Here is an 18813-nt window from a genome sequence, read left to right on the forward strand (position 1 = left end):
GTCACGTGACGCGGATCAGCCAGTAGGCGAGCGGCGGCGCAGGGAAAACGAATGCGGTACTCTGAAAATTTTTCCAGTGACTCTAGTAGCTATGCCTGCTCAGCTCAAATCCGCCTCCATAACTCAAGCCCACATAATGCGCGAAAATAAAATTATGCAGCAAGAGAGCAGGCAAGCTGCGTTATATCAGCGCCATCTAGCCCAGAGGTCTCTATCACATGAGAAATAGCAACATTCAATGAAGAAATCTGTGCAATGTGAAAGCGGTCGCCGCGAATACACAGCCATGGAGTGATCACGTGTTGTATCTACACCCGCTCAGCTATAAGTCGCCTCCATGCACGCTATGCTCCATGGGTACAGAAAAGGGAAGAAGACAATTAAGGAGCACAGACACCAGTTCATTTTCTTCGTCGGAGCGTTCACGTAGCATGTAGCAAACGCGGTGCTGCACTTCCGTTTTTCCGTCTACGAGCACAGGATAGCAGCGTTAGCTCTCTCAATGACTGTCAACGAAATTCTTTCATGCAAGGCATATCACTATCTCGTGCTGCCAGCATGTTGGCGACTGGTAACACGAAAAAAAAAAATGACTGTTTAGCTCAGGATAGTCTCGAATTATTGTACACTAGCTTGATTATAGCCCTGGTGTTCCATGGCGTGAGCTCAGCACTCAGTGCCTGCCAACACAGAGCAGTCTAAAAAGCGCATGTTGAAACTATGTGACAGGCGCAAGATCGTGCCTGTCATGCTAATGAGAGCTGTTTAGAAATGATGCAATTTTTGATCGCAGTTTCAGGAAAACAGGAACATCCATGACTTTCAGATATATGTTCAGGATCAGAAACTCACTGTGAAACTTGAATTGAACAGAAGATTTGGTTAGCAAGCTTCTCGGAGTTTCAAATACTTCAACACCCATACTCTCGCCGACAGTGGTGGGAGCGTGCGTGCCGCCTAAGTTTAGTTTCGTCCCTTCAAAAGTTTCCCCAACAGTCTTTTCGCATTGGTGTGGTGCAAAAATTACCTACAGCTCGATTGCAGAGCAAAAAGCAGCAAAATTTGTCATTTAGCGCAAGTGGCACAGCTGTTCCCATAATCATCCTGTAGTGGTGGAACAAATAACACACGACAACAAAAGCCATTTTTGAATATGCTGTTTTCTATCGTTAGTTGAGAATAATTCAATACAACATTGTTCTATACAAGTGCTTTTGAAACATGTACACAATGCAGATCAGATTCTTCTGCAACATTTACGTGCTACAAGTGTGACCACAGCTACGATGACAAAAACAAAGCAGATGCGACACAAACGAAAGAACTGTGACAACAACAGTGAAGCGATAAACACAGTTTATATGTCATAACCACATATGTATATATGTGTATGCATGTATGGAAGGATAGGCGCGATGGATGGACATCCTAGAAAATGCGAAGCACAAGGGCCGATAGACTGTGGTGCAGTTGACTATACCTGGAAGTTTTCTTTCCCAGGACTGCAGCCTTCCCCAGTGAGCTCAAAAGGTACACAACTGACACACCTATTACGCTTGCATTTCTTGATTTCAAACTAAGGCTTTTTTGAAGACAGACAAAAGAAAAACAAAATGGCAAAGCAGCCTTACCTTTAAACTTGTGAACTAAAACTGAATTGTTTTTCTTCTGAACATTACATAAGTTTGCAGTACTTTGCAAACCAATCATGATACTGCTGAAATAAAATCATCATGGGCATTAGTGGCGTCGCTAGTTTTCCTTCTGGTGAGAGGAGGGGATAATATGTATACATTGGCAAAGAAGTAATGTAGAAGATAGACTTTGCCCACCCCCTCTGGCTACGCCACCGTGATTATTGTGTGTATAGGATCAAGAAAGGGTCCTTTTAACAACTAAAACAAGTGAATTCCCCTAGTAGCACGAACTGTTGCAAGAACAATGCTGTAGTGCGAAGTCACTAGATACTGTGCACAATGCTTGACGACACTAAAGTATTCTGCGCAAAGGTCAACTGGAATTAATATCTGCAACCTTCACCAACATACAAGATATTATGCAAAGCTATGCAGTGTATAAAGAAATTTGGGTCACTTGCAATTTTTTGGTGCGCTATACTTCCAGCACTGTCTCGGGCTTTATGTTTACTCTTACAAAGGAAGTACTATATACAGTCATGGCTCAGCCACCACGGTGGCTGGACTGCTGAACCCAAGGATGCAGGATCGAATCCTGGCTGCGGCAGCCACTTTTCGATTGAGGCAAAAAGCAAAGGGCCCACGTACTGGGCGATATCAGTGCACATTAAAAAACCCCAGGTGGTCGAAATTTCTGGAGCCCTCCACTACGGCATGTCTCATACCTGGAGTTGCTTTAAGATGTTAAACCCCACAAACCAGCCAGTCATGAATCATTATTCTGACCTCGATTTACATTGCAGACTTGAATATTTGGAAATAATGGCAGCCAGGACTTGAAACTCCAAAAATTCTAGTAAGTACTACAAATACTAGAAAAATCTGGTACTGTAGTCTACGTCATCTGTTGGTACTTCATAAAAAGTCTAAATGGAGGAATGCTTTCTAGGGCTCCATGCATGCGAAATAAAGTGTTCGAGCTGGACCTATTGCTCATTTTGATAGGAACTGCAGGAAAAGTAATGAACAATGCTGAAGATGCCACAGCATAGTGCCGCCACCTGTTGAGATTGTGTCGAATAGTTAACCACCAAGTTTCAATACTGCCCGAAAGATTGCTTAGGATCTTTATGGCAGCTAGTGTTCCTGCATATGCTCTCAGAGGAAGAAGAGCTACGTGAAGATCTGCCATTATAAGCACAGCCCTGCTGGAAAGCCGCTCTTTGTGCGGCAGAAGCGGCAATTAAGGCATACTCCGAGGTGTTCTGCCAAAAGTTGTGCTGGTATTAACCTGCAAATTTCTATTTCAGCGAAAGCACGAGGCGTCAGCTATTGCTGTGCATCTCGGCACCGTCGTCGCCTTTGGTAAATCTCACATGCGCAGTGCTGTCCTAGTGCAACAATAACTGCAAATATGTACATGCTATGCTTAGCAGAATGTGTACCGCAACCATGTATAGCTTGCTAATAGTGACAGCAGCAGTATCGCAGCATGCAGACAGATAGGTAGGTAGCACCAGGTGTCCACACATGGCTCTTTAGGTTCGGTGCTGCTTCTTCGCATGCACAGACTAACCAATAAAGTCTGCTCCACCACAACAATTTTGAACATTTGACATCGGCACAAATACAGTTCATTTTTACAATTATCATGCTATAGCTTTTGTTTTGCAACCTAAAAGCTGAAGCTCAGTGAAAGCATGTGAATGGTGAAGCAAAATGAGCAAACATTTGTTACTAATAGCCATTCTTTACTGATGCCTATTGTAGACACTCTTGTGCAGGTGATGGAAGCCAAAACAGCTTTTCGCATGAAAAATGCACGATGTCTCAAAGCATATGGCATGCCGAGTGCAACATTGCACAATGTGCACCATTTCCCAAAACATTGTGGTTCACGTGACTAGTCACAAGAAAAATGTCGCCACAATGCACTTTTGCATTAATTAGTAAAGTTCAGTGAAACAAAACCCTGCCGAAAAAAATTCTAAGAGGGCACTTTGGACCACTGAACTGCGATGAGGCGAAAGCCTCTTGCTCGGTGGTCCGAAGCCCTCCACAACTCCTCTTTCTCCTTTTTTTCACTCCCACCCCCTCCTTTTCCTTACGGCACGGTTAAGTTGTTCTAGGAGAATTGTGACAGATACTGCGCCTTTTCTTTCCTGTAAACCAATTTGAAATGCCGCTGATGCCTGCTGTACTAACACCTCCTGGACATCTGGGCCTGCTTCTGTTTGTTGGTGGTGTGGCATTCGAGGAAGCGCCAAATAAAGGCACCGCGCGGACGCCTGGATCAGAAGCCCGGCGGGGTCATCTTGGCATATGCGTGAATCGCCTGGTGATGTCATGACTAGTCAAACCGGATGCGACACCATGATGTCAGTTCCGGTTATTAGACACGGCCGAATGTGACATCATGATGACGTGACATCCGGTCATGACGTCACCAGGTGATGATGTAATAGTCATCTCAGTGACAGTGATGACGTCAAACTACCATTATCTGTCACTATCTACCACTAACTAGCTAGCGGTGGCGGTCTCCATTGCTACCGTGCTGGCATGATGCTAGACAAGGAGAATTAAGGTATGTTTCTCATGTGCCCGGCGTGGCTAAGTTCGGATGATTGACAGCTATAGTGTGACCAAATGGATGATAGTATGAGCCATTAAAGGCTTTTGCCTTAGTATTAAAATGCTCACACTCAAATGGCAGGCCCAACCCTGTACTGATGCTTTAATTCTAATAAATGGTTCCACAGGTTGCAGAACTGTTCCCAGGATGTTGAGGCTGAAAGAGACCTAATGTGCTTGAGCTAACAACTTTTCCACAAATTCATTGCCATGTATACACCGTGGAAACAAGGCCTGTGGTACATGCTACCCATGGTGATGTATCTTTAAAAAGCCATGTAACGGCAACATTCTAGCAATAATTCGTGCTACTAAGGTTGTTTCTGCAAGCCAACCTACTACCCAAGAACACGAAAAAGCAACAGAAGCAGCTGTGAACTGAGTAACAAAGCATGAAATTCTCAGCATATTCAATATTTTTCTTGCATTAATTAGATTTCACAAGTGCCCAACACACACATAAAACGTGGAGTAAATAAGCTGACTGAGAAAATTTCAACAATGAAGAGCACATTGTGCAACAAGCTCAAAAATGGAGTGCATAAATGTAAGCTTACTCCTTTGGCAATGAAAAACTACAGTAAAGGGGTCCTGAAAACTTTGAACATGGTAAATGAACACAGCAATGAATTATAAGCTTAAGAAAATTTGAGCCAAATACAGCTACCCAACTTGTATAATAGGCCCAAGAATAGTGTGCCAAAGATTGCTTACTGTACACTGTGCCTGCTCGCTCTGAATCTGCAGCAAAGTTGGTATACCAGTGTAGTCTTGACAAAAACGTACTGGGTTTGGTGATGCTGCTAGACCATGTATTAGGCAGTCCCATACATAAAAGTTATTTCTCCTTCTCAGACATCAGGGCAGACAAGTGGAAGCTGTTGGCTAAATTCCTTCAGCATCGTGGACAGTGGCTGCCAATGGGAGCAGAAAAGCATAAAAAGTGGCCAAAGCAGGCACACCAAGTTGCTAGCCTAAATTAGCAGTCACCAGTTAACACGTGCAAGAGAACGAACGGAATAAGTTCTGCATGCAGTGCCTTATAGGCTGGGAATGGCAATAAATGAAAAACTAATACAATGAGGGATAATTCCTTTGCTGTTGATAACTTCCATGATACAAAATAACCTTGGAAAATTGTAAATTTCACAAGCAGTTATGAAATTATAAGATTTTGAAAATAAAAAAAAAAAAAAAAAAAAAAAAAACTCGTTTCAGGACCCCTTTAAAGAGCATGTGGAACAACAGGTGACTGGCAATATCTTCGATGTTACCTTCGTGCCCTAGTAATGTGGCTTCTTTCTTTAACACCGTGTCCACGCATGCACACATACACACACACACACACGCACAAACACATTCCCACCCATTTGGCAGTGGTTTACACATGACAACGCCTTTACCAGAAAAAACTACTCATATGTGGACACCCCCTTCAACCTCCTGACCTTCCCAGATACCTTCGGGCGATATATAGTTGTCATCCACGAATCTTGACAATAGTAAATAATAAACGCTCTGATCTAACACAGACAAAGCAGGTTTGGTATGTGCGTTGCTTGCAGGCCTGGCATAACTACAACAGGCCAAAAGGAAGGCAGATGACTGTGCAGATTGGGAACAAGTGCAAAATGAGAGCGCAGGTTGTTCAGCGAGAGATTCAGCTCTGCAGTATTCCAAACACAACACTTCCGAGACACATGAAATCAATCCCGCCCTGCCACTTATGTGGCTAGTTTGTGTTCACCCTTCCCCCAACCATCCATGCAGTCAAGGTGTGGAGTGGTAAATGTGTTATGGCACAATTCAGTCAACAACCAACATGCACAAGGCGTCTGCACACAACAGGAAGAGCAAGAATTTCGCAAGACGCCCTGGCATGGCACAAAACAGTTTATGAGGTTGTGCAATGGTAATAATCAAAGCCAAACCTCCAACTGGAAAACCCCATGTGCAGCAATAGCACAAGAAATGCTATCAAAGGAACAAAATAACTGGAGGAAAGTACAAAAACATGCCTCATTTGTCATGAAGTTTCAAGACAGTGTCGGGATTAATTTATGCACGTTAACCTAACAGGCCTCTCCACCCTTAAATAAATTGATAAAAAAAATGTGTGCAGATTAACTACTAAAAGGAATAAAAGGGTCCTCTCATCCAAGTGACCATGTCTCATAGTCCCGACAAGTTAGCAAAAAAACACGGGGAGGAAAACAGTGCAATAATGGGAGGACCATGAAAACCGAATGCAGCTGCTTTCCCCACATAGCATAATTTCTCACAGCTATATATCCATCTATAGAAATAATAGAATGTGTGTTGCAAGCCACACAGTAACAAAAATCAAGTTCACGGCCGACTTCAGCATTTCTTTGATGTGCCCGTCAACAGCGGCTATTTGTACATAGAACGCAGCATGCGTTAAGCTGCAAAGTGCCCTGCAGGAGGCAGGCCTTAGAGACTAATGCAGAGTGGATGCACAGAGTGCAGTTTCATTGCAGTCAAAGAAGAAAGGCAAGCGTAGCAACACACTTGTGAGACAACACTACAATGACACTGTAGTTACAACACAAGCTATACAGTGCAAATAATTTCCATGGAACGAAAACAGCACTGCAAAGGAAGCAATGCATCACTGACTGCGTGCGCTTGTTTGGCTTTCGTGAAGCATGCAGGTATACATACTTCCAATGTATGCATACTTCAAATAAGCATACAAGTCTCTCTCACTCAAAAAAAAAAAAAAAAAGACGTGTGCAACACAGCAAAGCAGTTAAAAGAGACACGCAATGTTCACGTGGATTGCTTACGAGGAGGACACTCAGTGCAATGGCAAAAACTTGAGCTTATGCTTTTGTACTACATGAGAGTGCCACAGTGGAGGACTGTACAAGTCAATTCAAGGCCATGCTTGCTGCAGGGCTAAACATGATTAAATAAACAAGAGCACAAACATAGTCAAAGACCTGAAGCTGCAACTCTGCAAGCCCAGCTCAGGCTGGTAGCAGTGTGCGTTCAATGCACAGAGCAAATGGCGATGGTATGCAAGGCATAGTACCAGGACTGCGCAGCACCTTTGCAATAGAAACAAGAACTGGGCAACAACCTATGATGCCATTAGGTCTTCCTTTTTTTTTTCAGACCGAGGCAGTTACACTACATGGCAAAATAAGTATGTCATGAGTCAATCTCCACATATGCTGCCCATTATGAAAGCATGGGAAGTAAATTACCGAAGTGTGGACATGTTTGATATCCATTTTTTGCCCACCAAGTAATTCAACCTTGGAGAAGGATGCTTTGTAATAAGCATTACGTCTATATCTTTCAAGCATATACCATTGAACTCCAGTGGTAACTAATTTTTTTGTTGCACTGGTGCTAAAAGTGTGCGCACAAAGCAATTCACACATGATGACAAAAAAATACAAGTGCTTCCTTGCACCCAAAAAGGCAGCCTCCCACACTGGCACTGAGCACAACCTTTCTTCCTGAATGCAAAGATTTAAATAAAGACTACACAATGCCCTGCAACAGAAATAAAAATATACTTTGGTACTTTTTTTTCACAAGCAGGGGCATGCAAGCAGTGCATGTCAGCACTTTTTTTTTTCATTAGAAGAAGAAAAAAAAAGGAACAGTATAAAAACCTTCAAAAGACTGCTCTGTTCACTGGTGGAAACTAAAATCTTCCCACACAAAAAACAAAACAAAAAAAAAAAAAAACTATTAATAACCGCGGGGGATTCAGCCTACCTAGCAATACACACCCTAAAAAGTAGCAAAAATTCACTTATTTTTCTCTCCTGGCACAGAACTCATAAAAGGCTTTTATAGGCATGAGCGCACAAAAAGAAATGTCCATACAGCCAGACTGAATGAAGATATGACGAATGCCATTCCCTTCTTCATTCTTTTGGTTTTCCCATTGCAGCAGCTGCCTCCCGTCACTGACACCCTGGTGGCCACTTCAGTGTCTAATGCAAGACTCACTGGGTTCCTCTTGGCACCACTCCTTCACTCTGCAAAGAAGAGCTAGTTAATTAACCTGCCAACGTATAATGTGGCTTACACATTGGCTCCTTCAAAGAAAAAAATACCATTCTAGGTGAGAGGACAGACACCCGCTTTAAAATAAAAGACTTTGTACTTCATCTCCTATTACCAATGGTGAACGTTTTCCAAGCACGTGCTAAGCAAAGGGGGTTCTGTCAGGAAAAGGGGGTTTGCACCTTCTAAAGAGCTCCTATAGAGGGAGTGAAAAGGATGCCAGAGATAATGACAGCAATGGAGGAGCTCACCACATCTAAGAAATCTGTGGGTTTCAAGAGGAGTCTGTGAAATGGTATAGTAGAAGCTGGCTTTGAGAAAATAATTGTGTTTAGCATGCACATTTTATAATAACGATGAGGCTAGCTGTCTACAGAAAAAATGAAACCAGCTGCGGAATTTCAAAAATATGACAAATCAACTGAGAGCCAACCAATGTTCTACTGTACCAAAATGTCCTGCGTGATAGAAAACAGTTAATAAAATTATGCCCGTTTGGGGAAAGGCATAACAAAACAGAATAAACTCCAATCTCACGATTACGGTTCAGATGGGCTCCTTCCTACTAGCTGCTCTGCCTACAGCTCAATTTTTGAAACCACTTGGTTCTTTATCTTAACCAATGTGCTTAGGCCACATGAACAGGCAATGATCGGAAGTCAGACTATCAAAAATGCCATTTCACATGGATCTCCCATCATCACATGTCCCGGTGGAACAGCAAAGCCGACACTGGAACGTGGTCCTCCATCAAAGAATCCCCACGATTCTATGAAAAGTGTGCAAACTTCAAAGAGAAAGACTGTGCAGTTAAAGATTACGCCATGCACAGCCATCCTGAGGCAAATTTTGGCGGCAAGAGACTTTTTTTTTTTTTTTCTGAAATATACACATGAAAAATTGAGGCCTTCATGCAGAAAAATATCCTAAAAAATGCAACACAATAAAGAAGTTTTGCTGCAAATTCAGTTTTATGTTTTCTCAATGTTTATGTGCACATACTGTCTTTTCTTAAGACCTGTAGTATGTAGATGACATTAGTTGCTATTCATCTCTAAAATGTCCCTTTGCTGGTGCGCAGGTGTGGCCAAAATAATAAAGAGCATGCTTCAGCATTTCACCTTTCCTCATGCATTCTTTATGGAAAACAGCCAGACTTCTTTTATCCGTATACGAGCAGACCAGTACTATTTGATAACATATGTATAAACTGTCTCTTAACTTTTCTTAGGTAAGGCAAGAGAGAAATTTGATTGCAGAAGTGTGCTCCATATTATTATTATTATGACTGCAACTGTACACGCTTTATATTTTTCCATAATTACCATTGCTTCAGACAATGCTAGCTTTCCTTTGGTGCATTTTATTTTGGTGAACTCTATTCCCTCAAGTTTTCTCTATCGCTTGTCCCATAGGCAACCTGCAATGGAGTTTGCTGAGACATGTGGCGCAACCTGGCGGCCGACGGGAGCTAATACTGAGTCGGCGCAGAAGCTGACGCCGTATATGTTGCGGCCGCTGTGTTCTTTCTGCGTTCGCGTTTTGTTATCCCAGTGAGTGTGATTTACTCATTTAGTGACTTCAGTGGTCTCGTGCGATGCTTCGACTACTACGGATGTGAACAAGAATAAAAATAAGCGCAAGGGCGACGAGAAAGACTACCACAATCACGAAGGAGACCTAAGCGTACCGCTTGCTGGGAGAACCTGGGGAGAATGATGAGAGAAGGAGATATTGGCTGCGAGAGATAATGTAACTGAAATTTGTTTTGTTATGGGGCCATTGACGTACAGACGCCAAGAAGCTAAAATAAGACGATTGCCCGTGAGCGGAGGAAACGGTATAAACTTCTGACTCGAGGAGTCGCACGCTGGTTGGGGCACATTACTCAGTACGCGCTGTAAAATTTGGCGTGTACTGGTATATGCTGTGCAAGATCGAGGGGCATACGTCCAGAAAATCAACAAAGCCGTGCAGCCGCAGCATCGTATTCCAGCCGCATTTCAACGGAGGCGAAATAAAAAAAAAATGTTCGTGGATCTGTGAACCGGATTCTAATGCGGTGTCTATTCGGAACCACAAAGCCAAAATATCTTCAAAACTTCCAATTACAGATTTCAATAAGCATATTTATCTGTAAATTAGTTCTTAAGGTGCTGAAAAAGTTGAAGTGGCGGAGTGTAGAGGCCCGTGATACTGTGTACGCTGAGAATGGAACTTCGTTCTATTGTTCCGCGCCAAATATTTCTTTCACCGACTGCTCAAGCTACTCAAGAGTCTCTTGTCTCAGACGATAGAATATTTCATCATTAGTAACAACAGTAAAAAATTCTAACTCTTAACGACCTCCGTTACGAAAGCTTGCCGTTGAGTGCCAGCATTTCCCGCCGGCTTTCCCAAAGCTTGAGGTACGGAGATACAAAATGCATGCCAGTTATTGTTGTTGTTAAGGGCTTTATTTTTCCAACGGTGTAGGAGGCCCCCTACTCCCCGCCCCCGGCACGCACAGTTTTCGTTGATGACGCACGCTACAACCGCACAGTGCTTGCAATCGCCACGACATCCGTAGCGTGTACCGCACCATGCCTCCTGCAACTTCCGCGGCACTGTCGAAAGGTGCACCACGAACAAAAGTGTTCGTCATGGTATTAAACTTTAAAGCAAAACCGCTAGGAAATTATTATGCTGCTGTAATCAAACAGCAAGAACAGAAAAAGAAACGGCGATCAATCTCTTCTCAGGTTCTCTCTGCACTTTCAATGTTTGGGTATGAGGTGTGAACGCAATAGGTGAATGAAAAGCTACGTTTAAAACATTTTTCATTCATTTAATTATTTCTTAATTCATCATCACATATCCGACTAATGCCCTGAGAGAATAAATTTCATTAAAAAAATTCCGTCTACTCACGCGACATTCAAAGCTGTGCGCGCGGGTGTTCCGTCGCGAGCGGCGCGCACTTCGCGGTGACGTCGACACCGTTCACGTTTTAAACATGAGCATTCTCGAACAGGCGGTGTCATTTCGTCAGTATTGGTTTTCGGAAGTAGCTCTCAAGACATTCGATTGCCTTAAAACTGCAGAAAATGAGAGCCGAGATGCTTCTAGCCGTACAACGCGAACGCAACCCGACCGCGCCAGCCTACTCAGATTGCTCGGCGCCGCCGTTGGCGGCGCTGAACGCTGCGCTCCACTAGCGCCGCCTGGCCACTGCAGGTTGCCTATACTGTTATTTCTCCTTTGCTCAATCACTATTAACAAGAGGAAATTAAGACAGTCCTCAATGTTAAGATTTCCACATGTAGTACTACAACTCATTCACGGTTCTTGTATATTTTTCTAATAAGCCTCTCTAAACTTGCTGAAAACTCCAAAAACCATACAATGCCTTCAAAATAAATGCCCTTGTAAAATATGTGCTCACAACCCATTCATACTTCACAAGGCAGAGATGCGCACACTATGATTCGTAACATGATAATCGTGACATGATCAATTCTGCCTAACAGAAGTATAGCGCGCTGCAATACACACCAAGCAAATAAATTAATAAAATAAAATTACCCTATAATGAGGCCTCTGCTTTCTCAGCTTTAGCAAGCTATGTTGCAGCTGAGCGGATATACGATCTATAACCCGAAAGCATAAATTTGCAGCTGCTGCTCCCCTCCAGCATACTGGCAACGCACCGGTCTCTGGGTGTTGCTACGCATAGCTCACTTTGCATCGCTTCTGCTGTGGATGGTGCCTTGGGGAGAAACCACTGTCTATCATAAGAGGCTTAATTCTGTTACTGGTACACCATAGATACAAAGACACCTAAAATAAAAGTAGAGTACAGTTGAATTCTGTGTCACTCTTGGCAGTGATGCAGACGTCGCAAGAGCCATCACACAGCAACCGGTGCACCAGACGATTGCTTCTTCACATGACAGTAGCATCTCATCGAAAATAAGCACGCCAGACTGTAGGCCACTTTTTAGTAAGCTCCCTATTCACCTTTTTCATGTGCTTTTACAAAAACTGCAGACCCAGATTCCGTACTGTTGTGTATATTTTTAAAAATTTTAATTCTCATAATCATCAATTTTTGCTGACCTGAACATATCGTCCATCAATGTCCAGCCCAAGTGAAGTTTTTCGGCAGGAAATAACGACAAAGGAATTGAAACTTAAAGTGCTAGTGGTGCCAGCAGGCCACCAAGGTTGTGTGGCCGACTCGCAACTTATGTCGAATGTTCCGCTGAATGGGAGCTTGTTAAACGCAAAAAACACTGCTATAGCTTTGCATGGGAGTTTCAAGAAAATATTCTGACAGCTCGATATAAGCAATAATTCAATGTATAATCAACCGTATTGCACAAAGAACAAAGGAAACGGAGCAATCAAGTGTGTGTGGCATTACCCAAAACTGAGCACCAGTACTGGGCATCAAATCATCTGCAAGAAAATTTGTGCGTAAGTGTGTCTAGCTATCAACAGCTACACAAAAAGGAACGAGCATATCTACACCTATCTTCAAGCACATATGCAAGCATGGGTTGATCAAGTCACTAATTCACACCACGCCCACACTTCCTTCAGAACTCCAAGATACAAAAGGAGTCTGTCAAAGTAAGTAAACTTGCAAAAGTCGACAGAGGTCTCCCGACCTAATCAAATGAAATCACAGTTTTAAAACGTCCGAAAAGTAAAATAAGGTAAATAAATTGCATGCAATTCCTTGACACTGTCAACTCATCTCTGAGCAGAGAAGGCACTCATTTCAACTCTAGCTGTGGTTCATTATTCATAGCCATTAGTGAAGTAGAGCTTGAAGACATTACGGACAGAATGAATTTGGCTTGTATCGATAGGGTACCATATTCTTATCATACAGACTACTTTTAATGAAAACGGAAATTTTATGAGCTAGAAAAGCTCAAACAAAGAAATGCAGGTGTCACCATCAACGGCCAATTTCGCAAGTAAAATGAATGCACTGGCACAGAATTTTCGTGCAGATCCCAGAGGCTGCGCTACACTAGCCTTCACTTCAGAACGGCAGCAATTGATCCATTTCAGTAAAGACAACGAGTTCGAATAGACTGGGGCAAAGAATTTTAAATTAATTTTCTCGTCAATATGTCTTCTCGCCAATCGAGTCTTTTGATATCAAACAAACCTTAATATATAACCAGAAAAGGCCAGAGAAGCAATATTACTGAGATTGGTAATTACATGCAGTTGCCCTCGGTACCCAATATTCAGAGTCGGACAAGCATAAATGCAGAAAGGAACACAAATGCCCCTATGTGTGCAAGCTACTGTAGTGTTATGTTCATCTGCACTTTTCCGGGCTACAGGCAGAAATTACTAGAAAGTTCCTGTGTGCAAATGTAATTGAAACATCATACTGCACAGAAATGCATAACCGAATAGCTTCCATGCAGAGCACATTTCTGAAGCTTTTCCTGATCAGCAATCTATCCAGCGCACAAGGAGAAGTGCCTTTAAATATTTAGCTCTTTCGTTACAGCAAAAAAGAAATGGCAGTTTTTCATAGGTCTCTGAAAATAATTTTTTTGACAGTACAAATAATATTACAGCACGCGTTGCAGCATACAAAATTGCACATAATGGGACGCTTTTTTCAAAAACATAAGTTACAAAGCAAAAATTTCATTTGGGAATTCACACACACAAAAAAAAGGGAAATTGCCATTTCTGTAGCAAGTCGATAAAAATAAGATAGAAAAGGCGCAATATTTACAGATGCATTATTAACAAAAAAAATTTAGAATATACATTCAGACAATAAATGACCCAAGAACACTAAAAAAAATAAGGTATCGTACAGCGCTGTTCTTCAGCTGCATAGAAAAACTACAGGTGGAAACAGCCTCATTTTTTGTGCCATGCGGTGAAGCAGTTCCTGGTTTTCGTGAGGCACCAAACCAAAACTGCTGCAAACTGGCTGTAAAGTCTTGGGAAGAAAAAGAAAAAAAGAGAAAAGATTAACTACCAACTAGCCTGTTTTTACACCATTGCTGTAAAGGTCCGGTATACATGTTGGACAAGCGGCGAACCTTCAGGAAAGAGTTTTCGTGGAATAAAACAGCCCGGACTCAGAGTCAAAGCTCACTAGTGAACAGCTGGCGCCATTTTTGGGTAATTATCACCAGTCAGCACAGTCAAACAACAAAGCTGACAATATCATTCAATATTTAACTTGCTGGAAGTCTTTTCACAAAAATTTGATGTTAATGCTTCATTACTACGTGTGGGACATTTTGTTTCAAGCGCGAGCACTACATCCTCTTTCGAAACAACGTATGCACATTAGTTTTAAAAAAAGTCTACCAAAAATGAAAATGTCGCCAGAGCGAGAACTGGTTCTACAAGTGCAGTGCCTCGAATAACCACTGGGGGGCGCTAGGTGGACGAGAAATGATTCCAACTTGTTGAAATCAGCAGTTTTAAGCATCGATTACCAGTGATCGATTTGAATAGGCACGGTAACGAAAGAGTTAATTTCCAAATAACAAACACCCTGTTTATGCAGCACGCACTGCATAAATACAGCTAGTCACCTATGAGTAGAGAAGCATTGTGAAAGAAATCAAGAATTTCGAGGCATTTAAGCTCCACCTTTAAGGTGACCACACAACAGTGTTAACGGCTCCCATCAGAGGCTGCTGTTGCAGACCCTAACTAGCGTATACACTCACCCCTCACTCTGCGTATTACCACTCATTACATTCACCCCTCATTATGCGCTCACCGCTTTGCCTTGACGGCAAGGCAAAACCTGGCCTGTGCCATGGCTGATGGTTAGGTTAAATGCATGGTGATCACTGTTGCGTAAAGTCGACCTGTCTTCAGAAAAATGGCCAGCCAAAGTTTGGCCGATCTACTTGAGGGGATGTAAAGGCAGCGTTGAACGAGCTGCAGAAGTATGTACCTTGCGAAAGTGCCTGTTCATGGAGGTATTCGTGGAGATTCATGCCTCAAAAGGAGCAGCTAGTTCATTCATATGCAAATTAGCCACACCACTTATTCGAAGGTTTCCCCGGTGGTTGGCACTGGCGGTCGCTCCCTCCGATGAGAGGTAGGTTGGATGAGGTCAGCAGCAGTTTACGATATGTTATTTTATTTACAGATACTGCAATCCACAAGGGATTTTAGCAGAGTGGAACATAACAAAGCATAAAAATACTCGCAGGCAGCCGAACAAAGTGCAGACAAAGTAGACAGCTGTCAGGTCAATACAACAAATATTTTTGAATGCACTGCACTAAAAAATAAAGAAAAACAAAAGGGAGCAAAATAGGCATATCTGCACTTTTGTGCTGTCAGCAGACACCACCACTAAACAAAGAAAGAGAAGACTGAGTCACAGTTGTATTATTTAAGTTATTTCAGTCAGTTACAGTCCTGAGAAAAAAGAAACATTGAAAAAAAAAAAAAAAAAAAAAAAAGAGAAAGTATATTTTTACACGGTGTCTAAGTTAGTTGATACCTCTGCCTGGTGGCATATCTAGAAGAAAACAATTATTTTTTATTTGAAACTGTAATTATGACCTCATGGGATATCTGCGCCATGTGTGAGCTGCGAATCGTGCTGGCCACTGGCCATTCGGATCCTCACTTGACTGTAAAAGGCAAGGTGAAAAACCATTTTAGTTTTAGTCTCTGTTGGCATCGTAAAAGATTTACAATTTACTGCTTAAAATTATATGCGCGCTGCGATGCCATCCCAGAAACTACAAAATGAAGTATGGTGGTCCTACGATGTGGGGGAACTGTATGTGAAGTGTGTTTTCGCAATGAACTTTTTTGCCTGGGCAAGAATATTTTCCCATTAGTTCAGCTAATAGAAAAACCAGGATAACTAACATTGTTCAAGGTCCCAACAACATAAGATTTTACTGTATTTCATTGTATAACAGAGTTCATGTATTGTATTACAGCTCCATTAGAAAATGTGGCTGTCTATGCAGCACACAAGCCCAATTGTACTTACTGACGCAGAATTTTACTGTATGCATGAAGTTGGAAATAAATTGATTCATTATAATTATGACTATTATGCACACTGACGCTGCCTGTCATAACAAGGACAAGAATTAGTTATCCTCTAGGTGTTCGCTCAAATGAGCTTTGAAATCAGCAGTTTCTTATATTACTCAACTTGATAAAAATAAAAAAAGAGAATGCGCGAACAAGGACTTCTGCTATTTACAAGTTACTATCTATGTTTAATATAGCCAGTATCTCATAATCTATAAAAGTGGAGGACCATTAGTAATAGCATCAGGAAACTATCTAAACCGTGAAAGCGCAAACCAACAAGCTCAGTATTAGCAGCGCTAAACATTGATGCACAACTTGTGTGAGTAGTAAAACACCATGAAGCTACGCACTGGTGGCAGCAACACGAAATGAATCTGAAGCGATGAGGGGAATGTGGCACACTCACCAGGCTGGTCTTAGCCACAGGTGTGGGTGCATGCCTTATAGCAGCGTGCATTGTTAGTAGGCGGGATAGTTGGGGCTGGTGGGCGACACTGTGTTTGAAGCTCCGAGCCCTGCACTAGGCACCGATCTCTCACCCTGGGCAGGCTCTCCAGACTTCCAGCCTTTGTACTTGAAGAAGGCATCCGCGCCATACAGAAACATGGCCACAAAGCCGAAGAACTGGGGGAGTAACCAAAGTAAAAATTAATAACAATATGATGACTGAGGTTGAATGAAAAAGGACAAGTGACAATTAAAATGCTACACATTAAGCAAAGCAACTAACTGTTTCACAAATCAAATAAACAGCCAAAATTCTGCCGCTGCATTGGCTAAAAACGACATGTGCGGTACAGTGTTCCCACACCAAGATCCAGGATGTATGTCAAACTGTGGCCATGTGAAGACAGTTGTCTGTCAGTCAGAACTGTGAGTCTTCGAGCCCCTCATCCATTAGCCCTTTCCTTATAGCAAGAAAAATGGGCAATATTTTGCAGGTTCATTTTAACATTGACTTAAAAAATTATGAAAAAAAGAAAGAATGTTTGTTAGAATCGCTAGCTTGCTTTCAGGCGATTGGTTAACTAATGACAGCAGCCATGCTATAATAATTACAGAAGAGACCCCAGCAGCTGTCCGATATACATGTAGCTGCATGATGAGCGATTGGTTGCTGAATGAAAGAAATGAAAATAAAGTCCTAGAAATCCTTTGAGAGTTTTGAAAAAGAAGTGCTTCACTTGCACTTCAATTATGCTACTGATGCAGTCTTCTATGTAAAGTATTTCAGATCTTTCAGCAGTACCCATGAACATCTATCCCAAATGGCAACGTCTAGGCAAGAAAAACACTTCTAAGGCAGACAAGTATACCTGGTATGAACAAATAACTATGGTCAAGCAGCTGCAGTTAAAATCTCAGACATGAATTTGTGCACCTTGATGAGGCAAGGACTAGCTCAGTCTGCAGGAGTTCATTTGTATCCAGTGCATTCCAAGTCGGCAGCGTTAACTCATGGCCAGACATATCCGAGTTGGAAAGCACCAGTGACCACCACAGAAACAAATGTCCTCAGGCTTTCTGCCATTTATCTATATTACCATAATTAAAAAAAAAAAAACTCAGTATTCCACGTAAACAGCAACACACTCAAAGTAGCTGCAAATCAAACCTCAGTTTAGGGCTAAGGAAAGGCATTACAACAGCATCAATTATTTCCATCACCGCCCACCCAACTGTCTACTGCAGGTCAATATGCAGGTCAAAGCACTCCTCCCTTAAAACCAGCCCAGTCCTGCACAAGCTCCATCCACTATTTCATTACAAACTTCCCAATTTCACCTGTCTACATAAAACTCTGTACCACCCCTTGCTGTGATGCTTGCTTGTCTTGGAATCCACTTCGTCACCTTAAAGGACCATCATTTATCTAGTCTCTATGTTACCATGCACTGTGCATTGCCTATTTTTGCATTTTTTTTTTCTACTCCAGGTATGATATCAACCATTCAAAGATCCCAAACACCTGCTTAAAACCTGCTTGTTGCTTCACTGAAATAAAAAAAAGAACAACAAAAACATCACGGTCTCATGATGTTTATAGATGACGAAGTGGTTCCAGAAGCTCAAGTTTCACGTGACTTTCTCTGTCCAGCCAACACTGCTATGCTTGTCATTGCCACTGCAAGCGTCACTTGTCCAGAAAAAAAAAAAAAAATGAAGGTTATGTGAAATGTGTACCACAGAATGACATGAGCTGGTGGCTGCTGCTTACACGCTCTGTAGCCACACGGTACTCCAGTGCCAAACGAGATAACCAAATTTGTTGAGGCACAATACTAAAAACAAAAATGTTTCTGAAATTCTAGAAGTGAATATGGCTATTACAAATGGCCAGCTTCAAATCTCCAATTGCAACCATGTTCCCAACTATGATAATATAAGTTAACAGTTACTACTTAGTTCACCAGGTTACTACTAGCTAGCAATTCGC

General features: G+C 42.2%; 1 protein-coding gene across 3 annotated transcripts in view; it reads right to left on the minus strand.

Annotated features, from left to right (window-relative positions):
* Positions 1 to 1140: 1140 nt before the first annotated feature.
* LOC146202319 (plasmolipin-like) overlaps positions 1141 to 18813 on the minus strand; it is a 64292-nt gene continuing 46619 nt past the window's right edge. The window contains exons 5-6 of one of the 3 annotated variants that reach the window (XM_084588085.1): positions 16916 to 17000; positions 1141 to 8293 (exon numbers count right to left, since the gene is read on the minus strand). In XM_084588085.1, coding sequence (XP_084444211.1) covers positions 8289 to 8293; positions 16916 to 17000 — 90 coding nt within the window. In that variant the 3' untranslated portion in view covers positions 1141 to 8288. Of the gene's footprint in view, positions 8294 to 15798; positions 15956 to 16782; positions 17001 to 18813 lie in introns of those variants that run through there. The other 2 variants (XM_084588083.1, XM_084588084.1) reach the window with 2 other exon arrangements.

This window comes from Amblyomma maculatum, chromosome 1 (assembly GCF_055883805.1).
Source record: "Amblyomma maculatum isolate TAMU_Amacu chromosome 1, ASM5588380v1, whole genome shotgun sequence".
NCBI classification, from domain to species: domain Eukaryota; kingdom Metazoa; phylum Arthropoda; class Arachnida; order Ixodida; family Ixodidae; genus Amblyomma; species Amblyomma maculatum.